Consider the following 21,112-nt stretch of genomic DNA (forward strand, 5'->3'; position numbering starts at 1 on the left):
AATATTTCATGATTTAGACAGAGGTTACAATTTAAACAACTTTGCAATTTACTTCTATTATTTAATTTGCTTCCTTCTCTTTTTATCCTTTGCTGACAGATTTATTTAGTAAAGCTCAGGAGCAGCAGAGAACCTAGGTCCTAGCTGTTGATTGGTAGCTGCATAAATATATCAATTGTGATTGGCTCACTCATGAGTTCAGTTAGAAACCATTAGTGCATTGCTGCTACTTCAACAAATGATACCAAGAGAATGAAACAAGTTAGATAATATAAGTAAATAAGAAAGTTGTTTAAAATTGTATTTTCTATCTGAATCATGTAAGAAAAAAATGTGGGTTTCATTTCCCTTTAACTACCCGAAAATAAATATTTGGCCTTTAAAGATCTGCAAAGACTCTCACGAGATGTATTAATCCTAAAAGAAACCCACTTTAAAACAGGTTGAAAAGCAAATATTCTTAGTTATAAATACCAAACTGTTTTCCTCTCTCTGGGCCCAACAAAAAACAGAAGGTAAGGGCATTCTAATAAAAAAAATTAGTGCAATTCCAACTGACACATGTAGAGAAAGAAAATGAAGGGGGTTATCTACTCGTTTGCCTGTAACGCTAGAAAATGTATATCTACCAAAGCAAGGTCAACACCTGTTGTTGAAACAAGTGTCTAGAAAATTATTAGAACTGGCTAAAGGTTCACTATTTGTAGGTGGTGATTTCAACTTTCCCTTAGATCCACAGTAAAAAGGGTTTTAAAATCTATTAACTCACAATTAAAAGAACTTGCCATTCATGATGTTTGGAGGGCATTGCATCCCTCTCAAAAATACTACACATTCTATTCACATTAATATCAGATATATTCCAGAATCTTATCTTACCAGACTGGATTGACAATGATTTGTGATGTGACAATTTTGCCCACTATGTGGTCTGACCACACTCCGTTGAAATGTAAAATTGAATGTCCCGGTCTTAACTTTTTTATAGAGACTAGATTAACATCTACTAGATTACCCTAATTGTCAAGGTTTATATAGACAACACACTTAGAGAATATTTTGCTTTGATTAGAAGCACTCAGAGAATTAATTAAACTTAAAATCAGTTAACAACAACTACAATATAGACAATACCTTCATTCACTTATAGTTCAGATTTCTTACTGGGAACGCGAACACAAAAATAATCCAAATTCAAGATCTCAGTCATTAAAACAACTGGTACTGACCTTAAATCATGTTTGATTAAAGACTCCCAACGGAAAATATTAACCTTAAAACAACAATATTTCTCCTACATTGGTGTATCCGGTCCACGGCTTCATCCTTACTTGTGGGATATTCTCAATCCCTACAGGAAGTGGCAAAGAGAGCACACAGCAAAGCTGTCCATATAGCTCCCCTCAGGCTCTGCCCCCCCAGTCATTTTCTTTGCCGCTCTAACTAGTAGCATCTCCCCGGGGGTGGTAAAGAGTATGTGGTGTTAGTTGTAGTTTTTTATTTCTTCTATCAAGAATTTGTTATTTTAAAATAGTGCCGGCTTGTACTATTTACTCTGCAGCAGAAAGTGAAGAAGATTTCTGCTAAGAGGACTATGATTTTAGCACCAGTAACTAAAATCCATGGCTGTTCCCACGCAGGACTGTTGAAACCAGATAACATCAGTTGGGGGGAACAGTTTGCAGGCTTAACTGCTTCAGGTATGATCAGTCATTTTTCTCACAAGACCCAGTAATGCTAGAAGACTGTCAGAAATTCCCTCTGGGATAGGTAAGCCATTGTTATTAGATTCAGCAATAAAAGGATGGCTTATATTAAGGGCTTATGCTGGTTGACACTATTGTGGGCTAATCGATTGCTTTTTAGCAAGTTTTCAACTTAAATAGGTGTTTTTTTATCAACTTAAAACACTTTTGGGGATTAGTTGGACACCTAATCTAGTCAGAAAGGCCCCTCCACTCTGGTATGCAGAGGAAGGAAGCCTCATTTTCGCTCCTCAATTGTGCACTTGTTTTGACTAGCCAGTTCATGCAGCTTCACGTGGGGAGTCCAGAGGCATCAGGAAGGGCTCCAGGGAAGCTTATATTCTTACCAAAATAACCCTAAGGAAGGTAAAAGCCACAGGGCAAGCTGTGGCAGAGTACTGTAGTGTGTTAACTGGTTAACTGCTGTTATTAGCTCATGTTTGGGCATTAAGGGGTTAATTGGTCTGAAAATTTGTGTGCAACCTTTTCAAAGCATTATGACACTGTGGTGAAAATTTCATAAAAATTGGATGTGTTTTTGATGGTTTTTTGATGGTTTTTTGATGTTTCAGTAATAAAGTGTGCACTTTTATTATTTAAAGAGACAGTAACGTTTTTGTCAAAAATAAATTTTATTGCATTGAAGTTACTTTTAAGTCTGTTGAACATGTCTGAACCTTCAGATAGCCTATGTTCTCTATGTTCAAAGGCCAAGGTGGTTCCCCCATTAAATTTATGTGTGAAATGTGCTATAGCGTCCAAACAGCTTAAGGACCGTACAATTACACTTAAAGATATAGCCCAAGATGATTCTTTAGCTGAAGGGTGTGAAGATAGCTCGCTATCCTCCCCTTCTGTGTCAACACCAGCTATGCCCGCGCATGTGATGCCCAGTATATCTAACGCACCAATTGCGATTACTATGCAACAGTTAGCGGCACCCTAAGAGGGTGGCGGATATCGTGACTAAGGAGTGGGAGAAGCCAGGTGTACCCTTTGTTCCCCCTCCTATATTTAAGAAAATGTTCCCAATTGTTGACCCTAGAAGGGACGCATGGCAGACGGTCCCTAAGGTAGAGGGGGCAGTTTCAACGCTAGCTAAGCGCACGACTATACCAATAGAAGACAGTTGCGCTTTCAAAGATCTTATGGAGAAAAAATTAGAAGGTTTACTTAAGAAAATCTTTGTTCAACAGGGTTTTCTTCTTCAACCAATTTCTTGCATTATTCCTTTAACCACTGCAGCGGCTTTTTGGTTTGAGGAACTAGAAAACTCGCTCCAAAAGGAGACTTCTTATGATGAAGTCATGGACAGAATTCACGCCCTGAAGTTGGCTAATTCTTTCATTACAGACGCCGCTTTCCAGTTAGCTAAATTAGCGGCGAAAAATTCTGGTTTTGCAATTGTGGCGCGCAGAGCGCTTTGGTTAAAGTCTTGGTCGGCGGATGTGTCGTCCAAAACAAAATTACTTAATATTCCTTTCAAGGGTAAGACCCTATTTGGGCCAGAGTTGAAGGAAATTATTTCAGATATCACTGGGGGAAAGGGCCATGCCCTTCCACAGGATAGACCTTTCAAGGCTAAAAATAAGTCTAATTTTCGTTCCTTTCGCAATTTCAGGAACGGACCGACTTCCACCTCTACAGCTACTAGGCAAGAGGGTAACGCATCCCAGCCCAAACCAGCATGGAAGCCATTGCAAGGCTGGAACAAGGGCAAACAGGCCAAGAAGCCTGCTGCTGCTACCAAGACAGCATGAAGGGGTAGCCCCCGATCCGGGACTGGATCTAGTAGGGGGCAGACTTTCTCTCTTTGCTCAGGCTTGGGCAAGAGATGTTCCGGACCCCTGGGCACTAGAAATTGTTTCTCAGGGGTATCTTCTAGAGTTCAAGGACCTTCCTCCAAGGGGAAGGTTCCACATGTCTCGCTTATCTTTAGACCAGATAAAGAGACAGGCATTCTTACGTTGCATAGAAGACCTATTAAAAATGGGAGTGATACACCCAGTTCCAACAGCGGAACAAGGACTGGGTTTTTACTCAAACCTGTTTGTAGTTCCCAAAAAAGAAGGAACTTTCAGGCCAATTCTGGACTTAAAAATTCTAAACAAATTCCTCAGAGTTCCATCATTCAAAATGGAAACCATTCGGACAATTTTACCAACGATCCAGGAGGGTCAATACATGACTACCGTGGACTTAAAGGATGCGTACCTGCATATTCCTATCCACAAAGATCACCATCAGTTCCTGAGGTTCGCCTTTCTGGACAAACAATACCAGTTCGTGGCTCTTCCGTTCGGTTTAGCCACTGCTCCCAGAATTTTCACAAAGGTGCTAGGGTCCCTTCTAGCGGTGATAAGGCCAAGGGGCATTGCAGTAGCACCTTACCTAGACGACATTCTAATACAAGCGTCGTCCCTTCCCAAAGCAAGGGCTCATACAGACATTGTTTTAGCCTTTCTCAGATCTCACAGGTGGAAGGTGAACATAGAAAAAAGTTCCCTGTCCCCGTCCACAAGGGTTCCCTTTCTGGGAACAATGATAGACTCCGGAGAAATGAAGATCTTTCTGACAGAGGTCAGGAAGTTAAAGCTTCTGAACGCTTGTCGAGTTCTTCAATCCATTCCTCAGCCCTCCATAGCTCAGTGCATGGAGGTAATAGGACTAATGGTTGCGGCAATGGACGTGGTTCCTTTTGCTCAAATTCATTTAAGACCATTGCAACTGTGCATGCTCAAACAGTGGAATGGGGATTATGCAGACTTGTCTCCCCAGATTCAAATGGACCAGAAAACCAGAGACTCACTCCTCTGGTGGCTGTCTCTAGATCACCTGTCTCAGGGAATGAGTTTCCGCAGACCGGAGTGGATCATAGTCACGACCGACGCCAGTCTTTTGGGCTGGGGCGCGGTCTGGGAGTCCCTGAAGGCTCAGGGTCTATGGTCTCGGGAAGAATCTCTTCTCCCGATAAACATATTGGAATTGAGAGCGATATTCAATGCGCTCCAGGCATGGCCTCAACTAGCGGAGGCGAGATTCATCAGATTTCAGTCGGACAACATGACGACTGTAGCGTACATCAATCATCAGGGGGGAACGAAGAGTTCCCTGGCGATGAGAGAGGTATCCAAGATCATCAAATGGGCAGAGGATCGCTCCTGCCATCTATCAGCAATTCACATCCCAGGAGTGGACAACTGGGAAGCGGATTAGCTGAGTCGTCAGACTTTCCATCCGGGGCAGTGGGAACTTCACCCGGAGGTTTTTGCCCAGTTAACTCAACTATGGGGCATTCCGGATCTGGATCTGATGGCGTCACGTCAGAACTCAAAAGTTCCATGTTACGGGTCCAGGGATCCCAAGGTGACACTGGTAGATGCCTTAGCAGCGCCTTGGTCGTTCAATCTAGCTTATGTCTTTCCACCGTTTCCTCTTCTCCCACGGCTAGTAGCCAGGATCAAACAGGAGAAGGCTTTGGTAATTCTGATAGCTCCTGCATGGCCACGCAGGACCTGGTATGCAGACCTGGTGAATATGTCATCGGTTCCACCATGGAAGCTACCTTTGAGGCAGGACCTTCTAATTCAAGATCCATTCGTACATCCAAACCTAGTCTCTCTGCAACTGACTGCTTGGAGATTGAACGCTTGAGTCTAGCTAAGCGTGGGTTTTCGGATTCAGTTATAGATACCCTGATTCAGGCTAGAAAGCCTGTCACTAGGAAAATTTACCATAAGATATGGCGGAAATATCTTTGTTGGTGCGAATCCAAGGGTTACTCATGGAGTAAGATTAGGATACTAAGGATTTTAGCTTTTCTCCAAGAAGGATTGGAGAAAGGTTTGTCAGCTAGTTCCTTAAAAGGACAGATATCAGCTCTGTCTGTTTTGTTACACAAACGTCTGGCAGCAATGCCAGATGTTCAGGAGTTTGTGCAGGCTTTAGTCAGAATCAAGCCTGTCTACAGACCTGTGGCTCCTCCATGGAGTCTAAATCTAGTTCTTTCAGTTCTTCAGGGGGTTCCATTTGAACCTCTACATTCCATAGATATTAAGTTACTATCTTGGAAAGTTTTGTTTTTGGTTGCTAGAGTTTCTGAATTGTCTGCTTTGCAGTGTAATTCACCCTATCTGGTGTTTCATACAGATAAGGTCGTTTTACGTACCAAACCTGGTTTTCTTCCAAAAGTGGTTTCCAATAAGAATATTAACCAGGAAATAGTTGTTCCTTCTCTGTGTCCTAACCCAGCTTCTAACAAGGAACGTCTGTTACACAATCTCGATGTGGTTTGTGCTTTTAAGTTTTAACTAAAAGCAACTAAAGATTTCAGACAAACTTCATCCTTGTTTGTCGTCTATTCTGGTAAGTGGAGAGGTCAAAAGGCGACTGCGACCTCTCTGTCTTTCTGGCTGAAAAGCATCATCCGGTTGGCTTATGAGACTGCTAGAAGGCAGCCTCCTGAACGAATTACAGCTCACTCTACTAGAGCTGTGGCTTCCACTTGGGCTTTCAAGAATGAGGCTTCTGTTGAACAGATCTGTAAGGCAGCGACTTGGTCTTCACTGCATACATTTGCCAAATTTTACAAATTCAATACTTTTGCTTCTTCGGAGGCTATTTTTGGGAGAAAGGTTTTGCAAGCAGTGGTGCCTTCCGTTTAGGTTACCTGACTTGTTCCCTCCCTTCATCTGTGTCCTAAAGCTTTGGTATTGGTTCCCACAAGTAAGGATGAAGCCGTGGACCGGATACACCAATGTAGGAGAAAACAGAATTTATGTTTACCTGATAAATTTCTTTCTCCTACGGTGTATCCGGTCCACGGCCCACCCTGGCATTTTAGTCAGGTTCAAATGTATTTTTATAAACTACAGTCACCACTGCAACCTATGGTTCTCCTTTTTCTCCTAACCGACGGTCGAATGACTTGGGGGGCGGAGCCTGAGGGGAGCTATATGGACAGCTTTGCTGTGTGCTCTATTTGCCACTTCCTGTAGGGATTGAGAATATCCCACAAGTAAGGATGAAGCTGTGGACCGGATACACCGTAGCAGAAAGAAATTTATCAGGTAAACATAAATTCTGTTTTTGAGCACAGAGATAAAGCAGGCTGTCTATTGACTAGGGTATTGAAGAGACTCCAACTGAAATCATTTATATACACTATAAAAAATAAAGAAGGAAACTCCTTTAAGGCTAGCATCGCAACCACTTAGGTATTTAGGCAATATTACACCTCACTTTATAACATCAACAAACCTACTACCCACATATCTCACCCAGACAGCAACACTTAACACAGAATAATTTGAAATGTTCTTGACTTTGGACCTCCCAATGCAAACATCAAGATCTTGGCCACTTGCATACATTTTTATTTACCAAAACTGATACACCCAGACCAGGTTGGTTTTATCCTAAGGGAAGAGAGGTATAATACCTTAAAAGATAACCAATTGATCTTTTATGCAAAAGATAACAATATCCCCTTAGCCCTGATAAGCTTTCTTGTGAATTGGGAATTTCTAAAAGCAGCTATGTTCCATATAAAATTCAGTACAGTTTTCTCCCTGTTAACACCTCCTACAGCCCAGGTTAAGGTCAATGGGTTAAACATGTTCACCATCCACAATGGCACAAGGCAAAGGTGCCCTCTATCACCAGTGCTATTTATCATCTCCATTGCAATCCTAGCTCACAAACTGAGAAAGGATCCTCAGATAGCAGGAGTCTCATTGAGCGACACTGAACACAAACTGGCAATGTACGCGGATGACATACAAATGACTCTTACTAAGGTAGAAACCTCTTTACCCAAAGCTCTGAAGGTCTTCAGGGAATATGGCACTGTATCTAATTTTAAACTTAATTTAACCAAAACCGAGATCCTTAATATCTCTATCGACCCTAAAACTATGGCTCAGATTGTGTCAGACTGTCCTCTTCAATTATAAAAATCTAAAATAAAACATTTGGGTATGTTTCTCACTGCAGATCATCAGGAACTTTTTACTGCCAACTATATAATCGATTGAACAGTCAATTGTTAGAGATTTATCTAATTGGAAGTCTTAATATATTTCATGTCTAGGAAGGATAAGTGTGATAAAAATGAATGTCCTTCCTAGAATTCTATATATCTTACAAACTATGCCCATACTCCTACCACATGCTTTCCTTTTCCGATTGCAATCCACTCTGGAACAATATATATGGAATGGCTTGATTCCTAGAGTAAACAGACAAACTATGGGGCATATGTATCAAGCTCCGAATGGAGGCTCGCCAGAAACAGCAGTTATGAAGCAGCGGTCACAAAGACCGCTGCTCCATAACCTGTCCGCCTGCTCTGAGCAGGCGGACAGACATCGCCGGAAATCAACCCGATCGAGTACGATCGAGTTGATTAACACCCCCCTGCTGGCGGCCGCGAGTCTGCAGGGGGCGGCGTTGCACCAGCAGCTCTTGTGAGCTGCTGGTGCAATGCTGAATACGGCGAGCGAAGTCTGGCGGACCTGATCCGCACTGTTGGATCAGGTCCGCCAGACTTTAATAAATATGCCCCTATGTATCTACACAAAGAAAAAGGAGGCTTAGGGGGTTCCTAATATCCTGATTTATAGGCAGGCCATTGCATTACATAGATTGTTGAAATAATGCACCAACAACCATAGCAAATTATAGGTGCAGCTAGACAGGCTGGTCTTGAAAATTAACATGGTGGGTCTACTAGCATGAATGCCAATAAAATAGACCAACTATGATATCAGAATACCATATTATGAAAGAATTCTTCACAATATGGGACAATACTGTCAATACCTCTTCTACTATTTCAACACAGGCCTCTCCCATAATTCCAACTCGACACTTCCCTCAAAAAGGGGACCCAGATATTATACTCCAGTCCCCATATAGAGAAAGAAGTCCTATATAGCTTCCTGCATCAAAGTATAGGAGTTATGTGAGGAGTTTCCTGATCTTTTTCTTTCATGCAGGTGGTGAGAGTCCACAATCCTTTACTCTTGAGAATTACGTTTCTCTACCACTAGGAGGAGGCAAAGATTCCCAAACCCCAAGAGCTCTATAAAACAACTCCCACCTCACACATACCTTAGTCTTTACTCTGCCTCCGCTGGAGGTGGGTTGAAGAATGAAGATGTGCATTTGATTCTTCAGAGAGAGGGATTTTCAGTCTACAGGTAGCCCTCAGTTTACGCCGGGGTTAGGTTCCAGAAGGAATGGTTGTAAATCGAAACCGTTGTAAATTGAAACCCAGTTTATAATGTAAGTCAATGGGAAGTGAGGGAGTTAGGTTCCAGGCCCCTCTCAAAATTGTCATAAGTAACACCTAATACATTATTTTTAAAGCTTTGAAATGAAGACTTTAAAATGATAAACAGCATTATAAACCTAATAAAATAATCACACAATAAAGAATATATAATTAAACTAAGTTAAATGAACAAAAACATTTGCTAAACAGCATTATAAAACTAATAAAATAATCACACAACACAGACTTCACATGCATTTTTCTGCAAACAGTTCTTTCTATGCATTCCAATCTGGACTGATTTATAGACAGGAAGATCTTGTTCCTTTGAAATCTGCTCAATAGCTCAGTTCTGGTTAAACTGATTAATTTCAGCTTGCTTGGCTTTGCTGCAACACAAGCGGACAGCTCCACCTACTGGCTATTTTAATAAATGCACTGCTTCTCAATGCTTTTCAATAGCAGTCACATGACTGGAAAAAAAGGTTGTTATTCTGAAATGGTGTAAATTGAACCGTTGTAAAACGAGGGCCACCTGTATATTGAGGTCTGGTTTCCCCTCAGAATACAGTGCTTGTCAGAGGGATGTATATATAGGATATGGTTAATGATTACTTTTTCACCTCATGGGAAATTTTTCATAAACCCTCTAAAATTGTTCGCATGGACTTGTCTTTTTGCCTCCCTTTATGGATCTACAATATACTCATATTCCTTAACCTCTGCTGATATGTTTCAGTACTGGTTTGGCTGTCTGCTGCTTGATTGCTAGTGGACGCGTGTCTATTGGTAGTATCTTTTTGTTAACATTTAGACACTCCTATAGCTATGTTATGGGCACTTTTTAAGTTTATATAAATATTTTTGGTAATATATTTGGTCCTGGGACAGATCCTTTCCACTATTCCCTTGATGTTTAGTTATCACGCGTCTGTCTCTGTTGTTTACTTGCACATATAGGAGAAAGAACAAATGAAATACATTCCATATCGTTAATAAACAGTATGCTTCTAATGCATGTGATACATAAGAAAAAACAAATAACCAAAATTGTCTTCCTCCCTCTTCGTTTCTGGCCCTTTAAGTAGGAGGATTATCATTTCTCGGGTGTTGCTCCAGTTCATTGGGAGGAAATGTCTTATAACTAAAGATTAGTAGTTCCTGTGGTGTACACATTTTTTTCCCCTCTCTTTTTTAACATAAACTAAAACAATACAAATTTAACCGAACTTACAATTTGTTGCTCTCAAGTTGTTGCTTCTCCCTTTGTCTCTCCCAGGGTCTATTGTCTAGCCAAACTCTCATTCTCCTTGCAGATGTGCATTGATCATATATTCTGTGTCCTTAAAGGGTGCAATGATTATCTGACGTGTACCTCTAAGTAACGTGTGGATAAAAGGTTCCCATTTAGTCATAAAAGATTTAACTCTTTTTAATATATCTCCAAGACCGTCTGATTGTTTAATGAACAGCTGTTTGAGTAAAGTGTGCTTTAACTGTAAAACATTAGGCAGGTTTCGTTTCAGCCAATTCTGAAATATCAGATTTCTAGCTATGAGTATATTATTGTATATACAAAGTCTTGTGTGCTTTGGTATGTTTTTAATGTTAAACAGTACAACATTTTGTAACGTCAGTGTCACGTTGACTTTAGCCAGCCTAGTGCTTATCCAGTATTCTAACATTTTCCAAAATTTAACTAAATAAGGGCAGTTCCATATCATGTGTACTGTGTCTGCATCTAGTGCCCCACATTTAGGACATTTATTTTCCTTATAATTTCTGCAATGTTGAAATTTCTTTGGAGTTACATTAACATCCTGTAGAATTTTGAAATGGGATTCTCTCATTACTGAAAATAAAGTGGCTGCTTTGACCTTTTGAATGCTTTTTGTTAAAAAAATTCTGGTATTTACTCTCCTAGTAAATGTGTCCATACATCTGTTATTCTACCTATACACTTTGAGGCCCATTTATCAAGCTCCGTATGGAGCTTGAGGGCCTGTGTTTCTGGCGAGTCTTCAGACCTTCTAAAGACCGCTGCTCCATAACCCTGTCCACCTGCTCTTATGAGGCGGACAGGAATCGCCGGAATTCAACCCGAGTATGATCGGGTTGATTGACACCTCCCTGCTAGCGGCCGATTTGCCGCGAGTCTGCAGAGGGCGGCGTTGCACCAGCAGCTCATGTGAGCTGCTGGTACAATGCTGAATACGTAGAGCGTTTTGCTCTCCGCATTCAGCGATGTCTGTCGGACCTGATCCGCCCTGTCGGATCAGATCCGACAGACATGATAATTCGGCCTCTCTGTGTTTACTAGCTTCAACAATCTTTTATACACTGGTGAAATAGAAGTGTTCCCCTTTTTTTACTAGATCTATGATTTGTAAATTCTGTGTTTGCTCAACCTGGATTTCATCTCTTAGAGTGTGTAGATAATGTCTAGCTTACAGGTATGCATAGTGATGTGTCCTTGGTAAGTCATAAGTGTTCCTCAAAGTCTCAAATCTCATCATAGTTTTCCCGCCCTTTTCTTTCCACTGCTTAAAAGCTTTAGAAGTGATCCCAGCTGGGAATTCTGGATTTCCATGCCAAGGTAAATAATGTGTAATCCTCTGATTAGTTCCCAACCATTTGCATATCAGCCTCCAGGCCCTCGTCGACTGATTTAGAAGATCTAGACTGCCTATCCATTTGTTTGCCTGCAATTGTGTCATATGGCCTCCCATGTCCCTGGATGCCGTTAGTTTTAGAAAACTAATCCTGTGTATTTTATTGTTCCAAACAAAGCCAAGAACCATTTGTGGGATTAATTTAAAGGGACACTGAACCCAATGTTTTCATTTTGTGATTCATATAGAGCATGCAATTTTAAGCACATTTCTAATTTACTCCTGTTATCAAATTTTCTTCATTCTCTTGGTATCTTTATTTGAAAAGCAAGAATGTAAGTTTAGATGCCGGCCCATTTTTAGTGAACAACCTGGGTTATTCTTGCTGATTGGTGGATTAATTTAATCGACCAATTAACAAGTGCTGTCCAGAGCCTGAACCAAAAAATAGCTTAGATGCCTTTTTTTCAAATTAAGATAGCAAGAGATTGAAGAAAAATTGCTAATAGGAGTAAATTAGAAAGTTGCTTAAAATTGTATGCTCTATCTGAATCATGAAATATTTAAGATCTGATTTTTTAAGAATTCCCGCTATAGTTTGGATATAGTAAAGAAGTTTAGGGAAATATATCATTTTTATAAGGCCTATTCTGCCAGATAGGGAGAGTGGCAACTGAGTCCATCCCTTAACTAAATTATGCAGTTTTTTTAATAAAGGCGTGCAATTAATGGAATACCATTTGCGCGGATCTGTATGTAGGGTGATGCCAAAATATTTAAAGCTATCTTCTACTATTTTAAAATCAAATCCTGGAATGGTTTTCTCTCCTCTGGCAAGAAGCCAGATTAGTTCCGTTTTATCTGTATTCATTTTATAACCAGAAATTTGACTGAATTCTTTAATTAAATCAATTATTTTTGGAAAGTTTTTGTGTGGGAGTGTGGTCTCGACAATTTTTGGGCCTTCTAGCTGTCATCTAATTTTCTATGCTAGGGGTTCTATAGCAATGTTGAATAGGAGTGGGGAGAGAGGGCATCCTTGGCATGTGCCTCTGTAAAGCTGGAATGATTGGGTTAATGTTCCATTCACTATAAAAGACACTTGCAGGATTTTGTAAAGGTTATAAAGTGATTTAATAAATGATCCCTCTATTCCCACCTTCTCTAGTGTGGTAAATAGGTGATCCCATAGAAGCTTATCCATGGCCTTTTCAGCGTCTATCATTAATAAAGCCGCCTCTCTATGTTCCTTTATTTTTATTCTTTCTTGCGAGATCATCCAATAATGAATAATATGTACTTTAATTACTTTACCTGCAAATTTTACTGCAGTGCCTAACCATTAACCCTTTCTTTTAAGTTTCTGAATTGTACAGCTCTAACTCCCCATACACAATTCCTTCTATGGCTGTATCTATATCTATCTTTGCTTTTAGTAGAATAGTAGAAGTAAACACTTATTATCTGCTGGAGCATGCCTAGAAGCAAATAAGCTGCTGAGATATACAATGCCTGTGTTTTTTATGCTAAACACTGATAAAGGGGGGTGTATCAGACTACTCCAGACAGCATGGCTATGCAACACATTTTGCTTATTTTTTTAAATTATTTTAGAATACTTTACAGTCATTTTTAAACATTTTTTTATGCAAACTATTTTTATTTAATTAGGCCGTTTAGGATATGCACAGATCTCAACATGTTTTATGACACTTTAATGTTTATTCCTCATGGGTTTTTTTTTTTGCAGTTCAGCTTAGCACACATTGTACTTGTGACTCTTTTTTTGTAAAAGCTGCTTAGGAGGGAGTAAGAGGTTTCCATTCCTCAAGATTTTTTTTAGGGGGGTTTTAGTGCATATAGCATTGCTTTGCCTTATGCTATAATGGAGCAGCAGGATTTTTTCCCTAAATCTACCCAAGAAACAAACGGCTAGATTACGAGTTTTGCGTTAAGGTAAAAAAGCAGCGTTATCAGATCCTAACGCTGCTTTTTTATGCCCGTTGGTATTACGAGTCTTGCAGGTATAGGTGTACCGCGCACTTTTTTGGCCTTACCGCAAATCAACTTACTAAATTTCATAAAGGCTTTTTTCTATGGAACTTCCATAGCGCCGGTATTACGAGTTTGTCCTGGGAGGCCAAAAAGTGAGCGGTACACCCTCTACCACCAAGATTCCTAACGCATTTTAATGTCAGTAGTTATGAGTTTTACGCTACAAAGCTGTAGCATAAAACTCATAACTAAAGTGCTAAAAAGTACACTAACACCCATAAACTACCTATTAACCCCTAAACCAAGGCCCTCCCGCATTGCAAACACTAAAATAAAATGATTAACCCCTAATCTGCTGCTCCGGACATCACCGCCACTAGAATAAATAAATTAACCCTTGAACCGCAGCACACCCGCCTCGCAAAACACTAGTTAAATAATATTAACCCCTAATCTGCCGCCCCTAACATCGCCGCCACTTACATTATACTTATTAACCCACTGCTATCCCCATCTATTCTAAATTTATTAACCCTTTAAACCTAAGTCTAACCCTAACACCCCCTAACTTAAATATCATTTAAATAAATCTAAATAAAATTACAATCATTACCTAAATTATTCCTATTTAAAACTAAATACCTATAAAATAAACTCTAAACTAGCTACATAATAACTAATAGTTACATTGTATCTAGCTCAGGGTTTATTTTTAATTTACAGGCAAGTTTATATTTATTTTAACTAGGTAGAATAGTTACTAAATAGTTTTTAACTATTTAATAACTACCTAGCTAAAATAAATACAAATTTAACTGTAAAATAAAACCTAACCTAAGTTACACTAACACCTAACACTACACTCCAATTAAATAACTTACCTAAATTAAATACAATTAAATAAATTAAATACAATTAGCTAAATTACAAAAAAAAAACACTAAATGACATAAAATAAAAAACAAATTACAAGATATTTAAACTAATTACACCTAATCTAAGAATTGCATCAGCCAATAGGATTTTTTCAACCTTAATTCTGATTGACTGATAGAATTCTATCAGCCAATCGGAATCTAAGGGACGCCATCTTGGATGACGTCATTTAAAGATACCTTCATTCGTTGGGTAGTCGTCGTTGGAAGAGGATGCTCTGCAGCGCCGGATGTCTTGAAGATGGAGCCGCTCCGCGTCGTAAGGATGAAGATAGAAGATGCCGTCTGGGTGAAGACTTCTCCCCGTCTGGAGGACCACTTCTGCCCGTCTGGAGGACCACTTCTGCCGGCTTCCTTGAGGACATCTTGCTGCTTGGATGAAGACTTCTCACGGTAAGTGGATCTTCGGGGGTTAGTGTTAGGATTTTTTAAGGGTGTATTGGGTGGGTTTTATTTTTAGGTTAGGGCTTTGGGCCGCAATAGAGCTAAATGCCATTTTAAGGGCAATGCCCATCCAAATGCCCTTTTCAGGGCAATGGGGAGCTTAGGTTTTTTTAGTTAGGGTTTTATTTGGGGGGTTGGTTGTGTGGGTGGTGGGTTTTACTGTTAGGGGGATTGTGTGTTTTTTTTACAGGTAAAAGAATTGATTTCTTGGGGGCAATGGCCCGCAAAAGGCCCTTTTAAGGGCTATTGGTAGTTTAGGTTAGGCTATTAGATTAGGTGTAATTATTATTTTGATAGGGCTATTAGATTAGGTGTAATTAGTTTCAATATCTTGTAATTTGTTTTTTATTTTCTGTAATTTAGTGTTTGTTATTTTTTATAATTTAGCTAATTGTATTTAATTTATTTAATTGTATTTAATTTAGATAATGTATTTAATTGTAGTGTAGTGTTTGGTGTTAGTGTAACTTAGGTTAGGTTTTATTTTACAGGTAAATTTGTATTTATTTTAGCTAGGTAGTTATTAAATAGTTAATAACTATTTAGTAACTATTCTACCTAGTTAAAATAAATACAAACTTGCCTGTAAAACTATTAGTTATATTGTAGCTATCTTAGGGTTTATTCTATAGGTAAGTATTTAGTTTTAAATAGGAATAATTTAATTAATGATAGTAATTTTATTTAGATTTATTTAAATTATATTGAAGTTAGTGGGTGTTAGGGTTAGACTTAAGTTTAGGGGTTAATAAATTTAGAATAGTGGCGGCGACGTTGGGGGCGGCAGATTAGGGATTAATAAGTATAATGTAGGTGGCGGCGATGTCAGGGGCGGCAGATTAGGGGTTAATAAGTGTAAGATTAGGGGTGTTTAGACTCAGGGTTCATGTTAGGGTGTTAGGTGTAAACATAAATTTTGTTTCCCCATAGGAATCAATAGGGCTGCGTTACTGAGTTTTACTCTGCTTTTTTGCAGGTGTTAGACTTTTTCTCAGCCGGCTCTCCCCATTAATGTCTATGGGGAAATCGTGCACGAGCACGTACAGTATAACCAGCTCACAGCTCACTTAAGCAGCGCTGGTATTGGAGTGCAGTGTGGAGCGCAATATTGCTCTACGCTCACTTTTTGCCTGTTAAAGCCTCGTTGATAAAAACCCGTAATACCAGCGCTGCAGGTAAGTGAGTGGTGAGAATAAACTGCAAGTTAGCACCGCACCCCTGTTACCGCACAACTCGTAATCTAGGCGTAAGTCTCCTGAACACCATTCTACCATTATTAGGTGTGATTATTGTAAGAAAAGCCTTCTCTAGCTCATTTATGTAGCTCATGTTTAGACTTGTAAATGCAATCAGACAAATCTAATGCTGTTTCTCTGGGTACTAATGTTATTAATCTCCTTGAGGTTTTCCCTGTCCCTGATGCTGTCTCTGAGACAGTTTCTAAGGAATGGTCTAAGCCAGGTAGTACTTTTAATACTTCTGCAAGTTTTAAAGATGTATCCTTTGACTGCTTTTAATATTGAGCTTTGTGAATTTTTTCCTAAGGTTGATGGGGTTATTTCTACCTTGGCTAGACATTCTATCATTCATTTGGAGTCTTTCCATAGCAGGATTTATTCTACAGACGGGTTTTCTTTTTAGGCCAGCAGTTAGTGTCTGCTGTTTCTTCCATTTGGTTTGATAATTTTTCTGAGCAGTTTTTGGATGATTCTGCTAGTAAAGATTTTCAAAATCATTTGGGTTGATTTAATTTGCAAATGTTTTCATTTGTGATGCTATTATTGTCATTATTAAAAGGATACTAAACCCAATTTTTTTCTTGTATGATTCGGATAGAGTGTGCCATTTTAAGCAACTTTCTAATTTACTCCTATTATCAAATTTTCTTTGTTCTCTTTGTATCTTTATTTGAAAAAGCAGAAAGGAAAGCTTTGAAGTTAGCCCATTTTTGGTTCAGACACTGGACAACACTTCTTGATTGGTGGTTATATTTAGCTACCAATCAGCAAGCACTACCCAGGTGCTGAACCTAAAATGGTTTAGATTTTGGAATGTAGGAGTATTTTCTCCCTTAATTCAGGAAGCCAGATATTTAAGGCTTCTAATAATTTTTGTTCATTTTGTCACAATAAGGGATATAATTCTGTATCCTCCTCTCAGTAACTAGGATCTTCAATCCCTGTATGGAAGCCAGGTTTAATTGGAGCAGATCTAGCAGTCCTAGACACCTATTCCTTCTTGCAAATCAAGGTGAAGCTGTGGCCCCCAATCCAGTTATTCTGGTAGGGGGCAGGTTGTGCTTGGTTTCAGTCTGCCCAGGATCCCTGGGTACTGATTACAGTCTCTCAGGGTTACAGAATAGTTTTCAGGACAAGGCCTCCCAGAGGGAGTTTCTTTTGTTCTATGTTCCAAAGAATCCTGTCAGGGCAAGGGCCTTTTTTCAGATCTGGTATCCATGGTAGTGTTTGTTCCAATTTCAGAACAGGGGTTAGAGTTTTATTGTAACCTCTTCATTATTCCAAAAAAAAAAAAGGTTTTTTTTTTAGGCCAATTGTGGATTTTAAGTCTGTGAGTTAGGGTTTAGGTTTCTTAAGGAGTCGAGGATACAAATAAATGATTTGGAACTCAGTGCAATCTTTAGGGCTCTTCACAGTTACCCCCTTTTAAAAAGGGAATCCCATCTCCGTTTTTAGACAAACAATGCCACAGCAGTCGTTGATATCATTCATCGGTGGGAACTCGCAGTTCCTTAGCTATAAGAGTAGTATCCCAGATTCTTTCTTGGACAGAGAACAATTGTTGTCGATATCTGTAGTTCTTATTCCATGGGTGAGCAACTAGGAAGCAGATTTTCTTAGCTGGCAATCCCTGCATTTCGGGGAGTGGTCTCTTCTTCAGTATATTTTCTTATCCTTCTTATCAGATTGTGGATCTTTGTGGTCTCCCAGAGATAGATCTGATTACTTATACAGCAAGCTGCCCAGATTCTTTGTGATGTCCAGGGATCCTCAGGGGGAGTTTGTGGATGCCCTAGTAGCTCCTTGGTCTTTTTATCTAGTATATGTTTTTCCTCTTCTGTTTTTTGTCAGGATCAGACAAGAGGGGTTGTCAGTCATTCTGATTGCCCCAGCTTGGTTAGCAGGACTTGGTTTGCAAAATTAGCTCAGATGTCCAGTTATCCTCTGTGGCCTCTTCCTTTTTGCTAGGACCTCCTGTCTTAATGTCTGTTTTTCATTAGGAAAATCTCTACGCTTGATGTCATAAATTTTAAACAGTTAGTTTTTAAGACACAGGGAAGTTTTTCTGATTTTGTGGCTGAGCTTTTGATTCAGGCTCTTATGCCTGTGATTGGTTTTATCATAAGGTCTGGAAGGTCTTTATTTCTTGGTGTGTGGATCAAGGTTTTTTTCATGGCGTTTAAATTTTAAACAGTTAGTTTTTAAGACACAGGGAAGTTTTTCTGATTTTGTGGCTGAGCTTTTGATTCAGGCTCTTATGCCTGTGATTGGTTTTATCATAAGGTCTGGAAGGTCTTTATTTCTTGGTGTGTGGATCAAGGTTTTTTTCATGGCGTTCTTTAAGAATTCCTAGGTTATTGTATTTTCTTCAGAATAGTTTAGATAAGGTTTTATCCTCTATTTTGTTCCAGAGGAAACTTGCTAATCTTCATGATATTCAGTGTTTTGTTCAGGTGTTAGTCAGGATTAAGCCTGTTATTAAGACAATATCTCATTGGAATCTTAATTTGGTTTCTGAAGGTTTTGCAGGCTCCTCATTCTTAGCCTATGTATAAGGTAGTTATTAAGCTTTTGCCTTGGAAAGTTTTATTCCTTTTAGCAATTTCATTTGCCAGGAGGGTTGTTGAATTGTCTTTATTGTGATCTTCCTTTTATTATTTTTATCAAAAAAAGGCAACGTTGTGGACTAGTTTGATTACTTGTCTAAGGTGGTATATTTTTTTTAATTTTAATCAGACAATTTTTGTTTATTCTTTTTGTTTTAATCCTAGAGATTTAGGAGAGGCTTCTCCATAAATTTTGGATGCTGTTAGAGCTTTGATATATTATCTACAGCCTGACAGTCTTCTAGTCTTTTTATTCATTTTGCTTATTGATTCTTAGAGCTTATTTAGATGTGGGGCAGTCTTCAACTAGCTGGTTCACTGCCCATTCTACCAGATCAGTTGCTTCATTATGGGCCTTTAGGAAGAAGTTCTGATTTGTAGGCAGCTATCTGGTCTTCTTTGCATACGTTTGCTGATTTCTATCTTTTTGGTAATGACATATACTTATAGTATTGTGAAAAAAGAGATTTATTCTTTTATTTATGCCCCGCCCTCATTACTCGTAGACTTTTGTGCTTGGGTATTCGTTACCCAGGAGTAATGGATCATGGACTCTCACCACCTATATTAAAGAAAAAATCATTAATACATTGTGGTGCGAGTCCACGAGACTCCACCCTGTTATTATTTTTTTTCTGGTGGTAGTTTAGTCTATTTTTTCCCTGCTTCTTTATTTGCTCTTTTTTTCTTTTTCCTTTCACTTCTTGCTTGACTATACATCAGACTAGTTATCATAGCGCTAGTAGGGGTTTTATAGGGCTCTTGGAGTTTGGGAATCTTTGCCTCCTCCTAGTGGTCAGGAAGAGTAATTCCCATGGGTAATGGATTGTGGACTCTAACCACTATGAAAGAGATTAATTTATCAGGTAAGCATACATAGTTTTTTTGATGTTTTCACTAATATTTATCCAAATAGTATAAATTCATTTTTTGTATGAATATAGAAGTCAATATCAAATAGCTATTACTGCATATTGCTAATTTTTAAAGGCTTACTTTGTGTGTGGCAGATCATGAACGGATTTGTGGTAAAATAAACTTTACACATTAATTAGCCCATTATGAAGAAACAGCTCTTTGTGCAGTACTGACGAGCTGTGCAGAACACAATATTCTAGCATTAAAATTCTAGTTTTCATTCCATAACCATCAATGTCTGAGGGGTGTATTTTTGGCCACAGTTTTTTTTTTGTTTTATATATTTATTTAAACCATATTAATTTTATTACAGATCATTTGCAGCTTCTTTTTGTCCTTATCTTTTCAAATAATTGAAAAGTAAATAATGCAATCAAACCTCAGTTCTAACAGTATCATATTTCCCTTGCTTTCTAGGATTGCCATTTGATGTCTGCCTTCAGCATTTGCAATACATTACTAAAATGCTAAAAAATGAAGACGGTGACAAAAGGTAATGCCATTTTTAAGTTTTGATTATTTGCCATTTGAAATTAAACTTGTTCGATAGTGTATTGCAAGGCATGTTATAGGAACATATTAATCACAGTACAGATTATATAATATGGCACCTATAGGTCTACTTTTAGTTTGTAGTTTTATCTTTGCTTACTCTATTGATTAAAAGGAAATAACACTCAAACTTAAATGAGCTATTTAAAATGGTTAAATGTGTTTGTTTGACTGGAAAGGGCTAAACAATATATATATGGAGATGGTAATCCTTTTCGAGATAATATTGTTTTTTTCGGTCGGTACATTGATGACTTGGTGTTGGTGTGGGATGGGGACCAGCAATCGGTAGCTAGGTTTCTTGAATACGCCAACAGCAATCAATTCAATCTATCATTCACTTTGTATGAAAACACACGCTATTAATTTTTTGGATGTTTCTTTAACATCCAACACTGAGACACATTCAATTGAGATTGAATTATACAGAAAAGCACAGCGGGCAACACGATATTGCACTCAACATCATGTAACCCTAAACATACTATTGAGTCAATTCCATATGGACAATTAGTAAGAACAAAACGTAATTGTACTACAGATTCTAAATTCCAAATACATGCAGAAAGTACCAATCAGCATCTGAAAGCCAGAGGGTACAATACAGAACTTTTGAACAAAACTAAGACAAGAGTAGACCTCTTAAATAGGGAGGATCTAGTTCATAAAAGTAATACACGGAAACAGAAAGAATACACTAAACCAATCTTTATTACTAATACAGTAAGGATTACAATAAGATCTGTAATATTGTACGGAACTGTCTTCCCATCCTTGAAAGTGATGTGAAA

The 21,112-nt window shown here is 38.7% G+C and overlaps 1 protein-coding gene across 2 annotated transcripts in view; it reads left to right on the forward strand.

Moving 5' to 3' along the window:
- Positions 1 to 21,112, forward strand: part of FANCC (FA complementation group C) — a 1,120,322-nt gene that overhangs the window by 914,072 nt on the left and 185,138 nt on the right. For both annotated transcript variants that reach the window (XM_053702420.1, XM_053702421.1), the window contains one exon: positions 20,187 to 20,262. In XM_053702420.1, coding sequence (XP_053558395.1) covers positions 20,187 to 20,262 — 76 coding nt within the window. The remainder of the gene's footprint in view (positions 1 to 20,186; positions 20,263 to 21,112) is intronic.

The sequence above is a fragment of the Bombina bombina genome, chromosome 2 (genome assembly GCF_027579735.1).
Source record: "Bombina bombina isolate aBomBom1 chromosome 2, aBomBom1.pri, whole genome shotgun sequence".
NCBI lineage: Eukaryota > Metazoa > Chordata > Amphibia > Anura > Bombinatoridae > Bombina > Bombina bombina.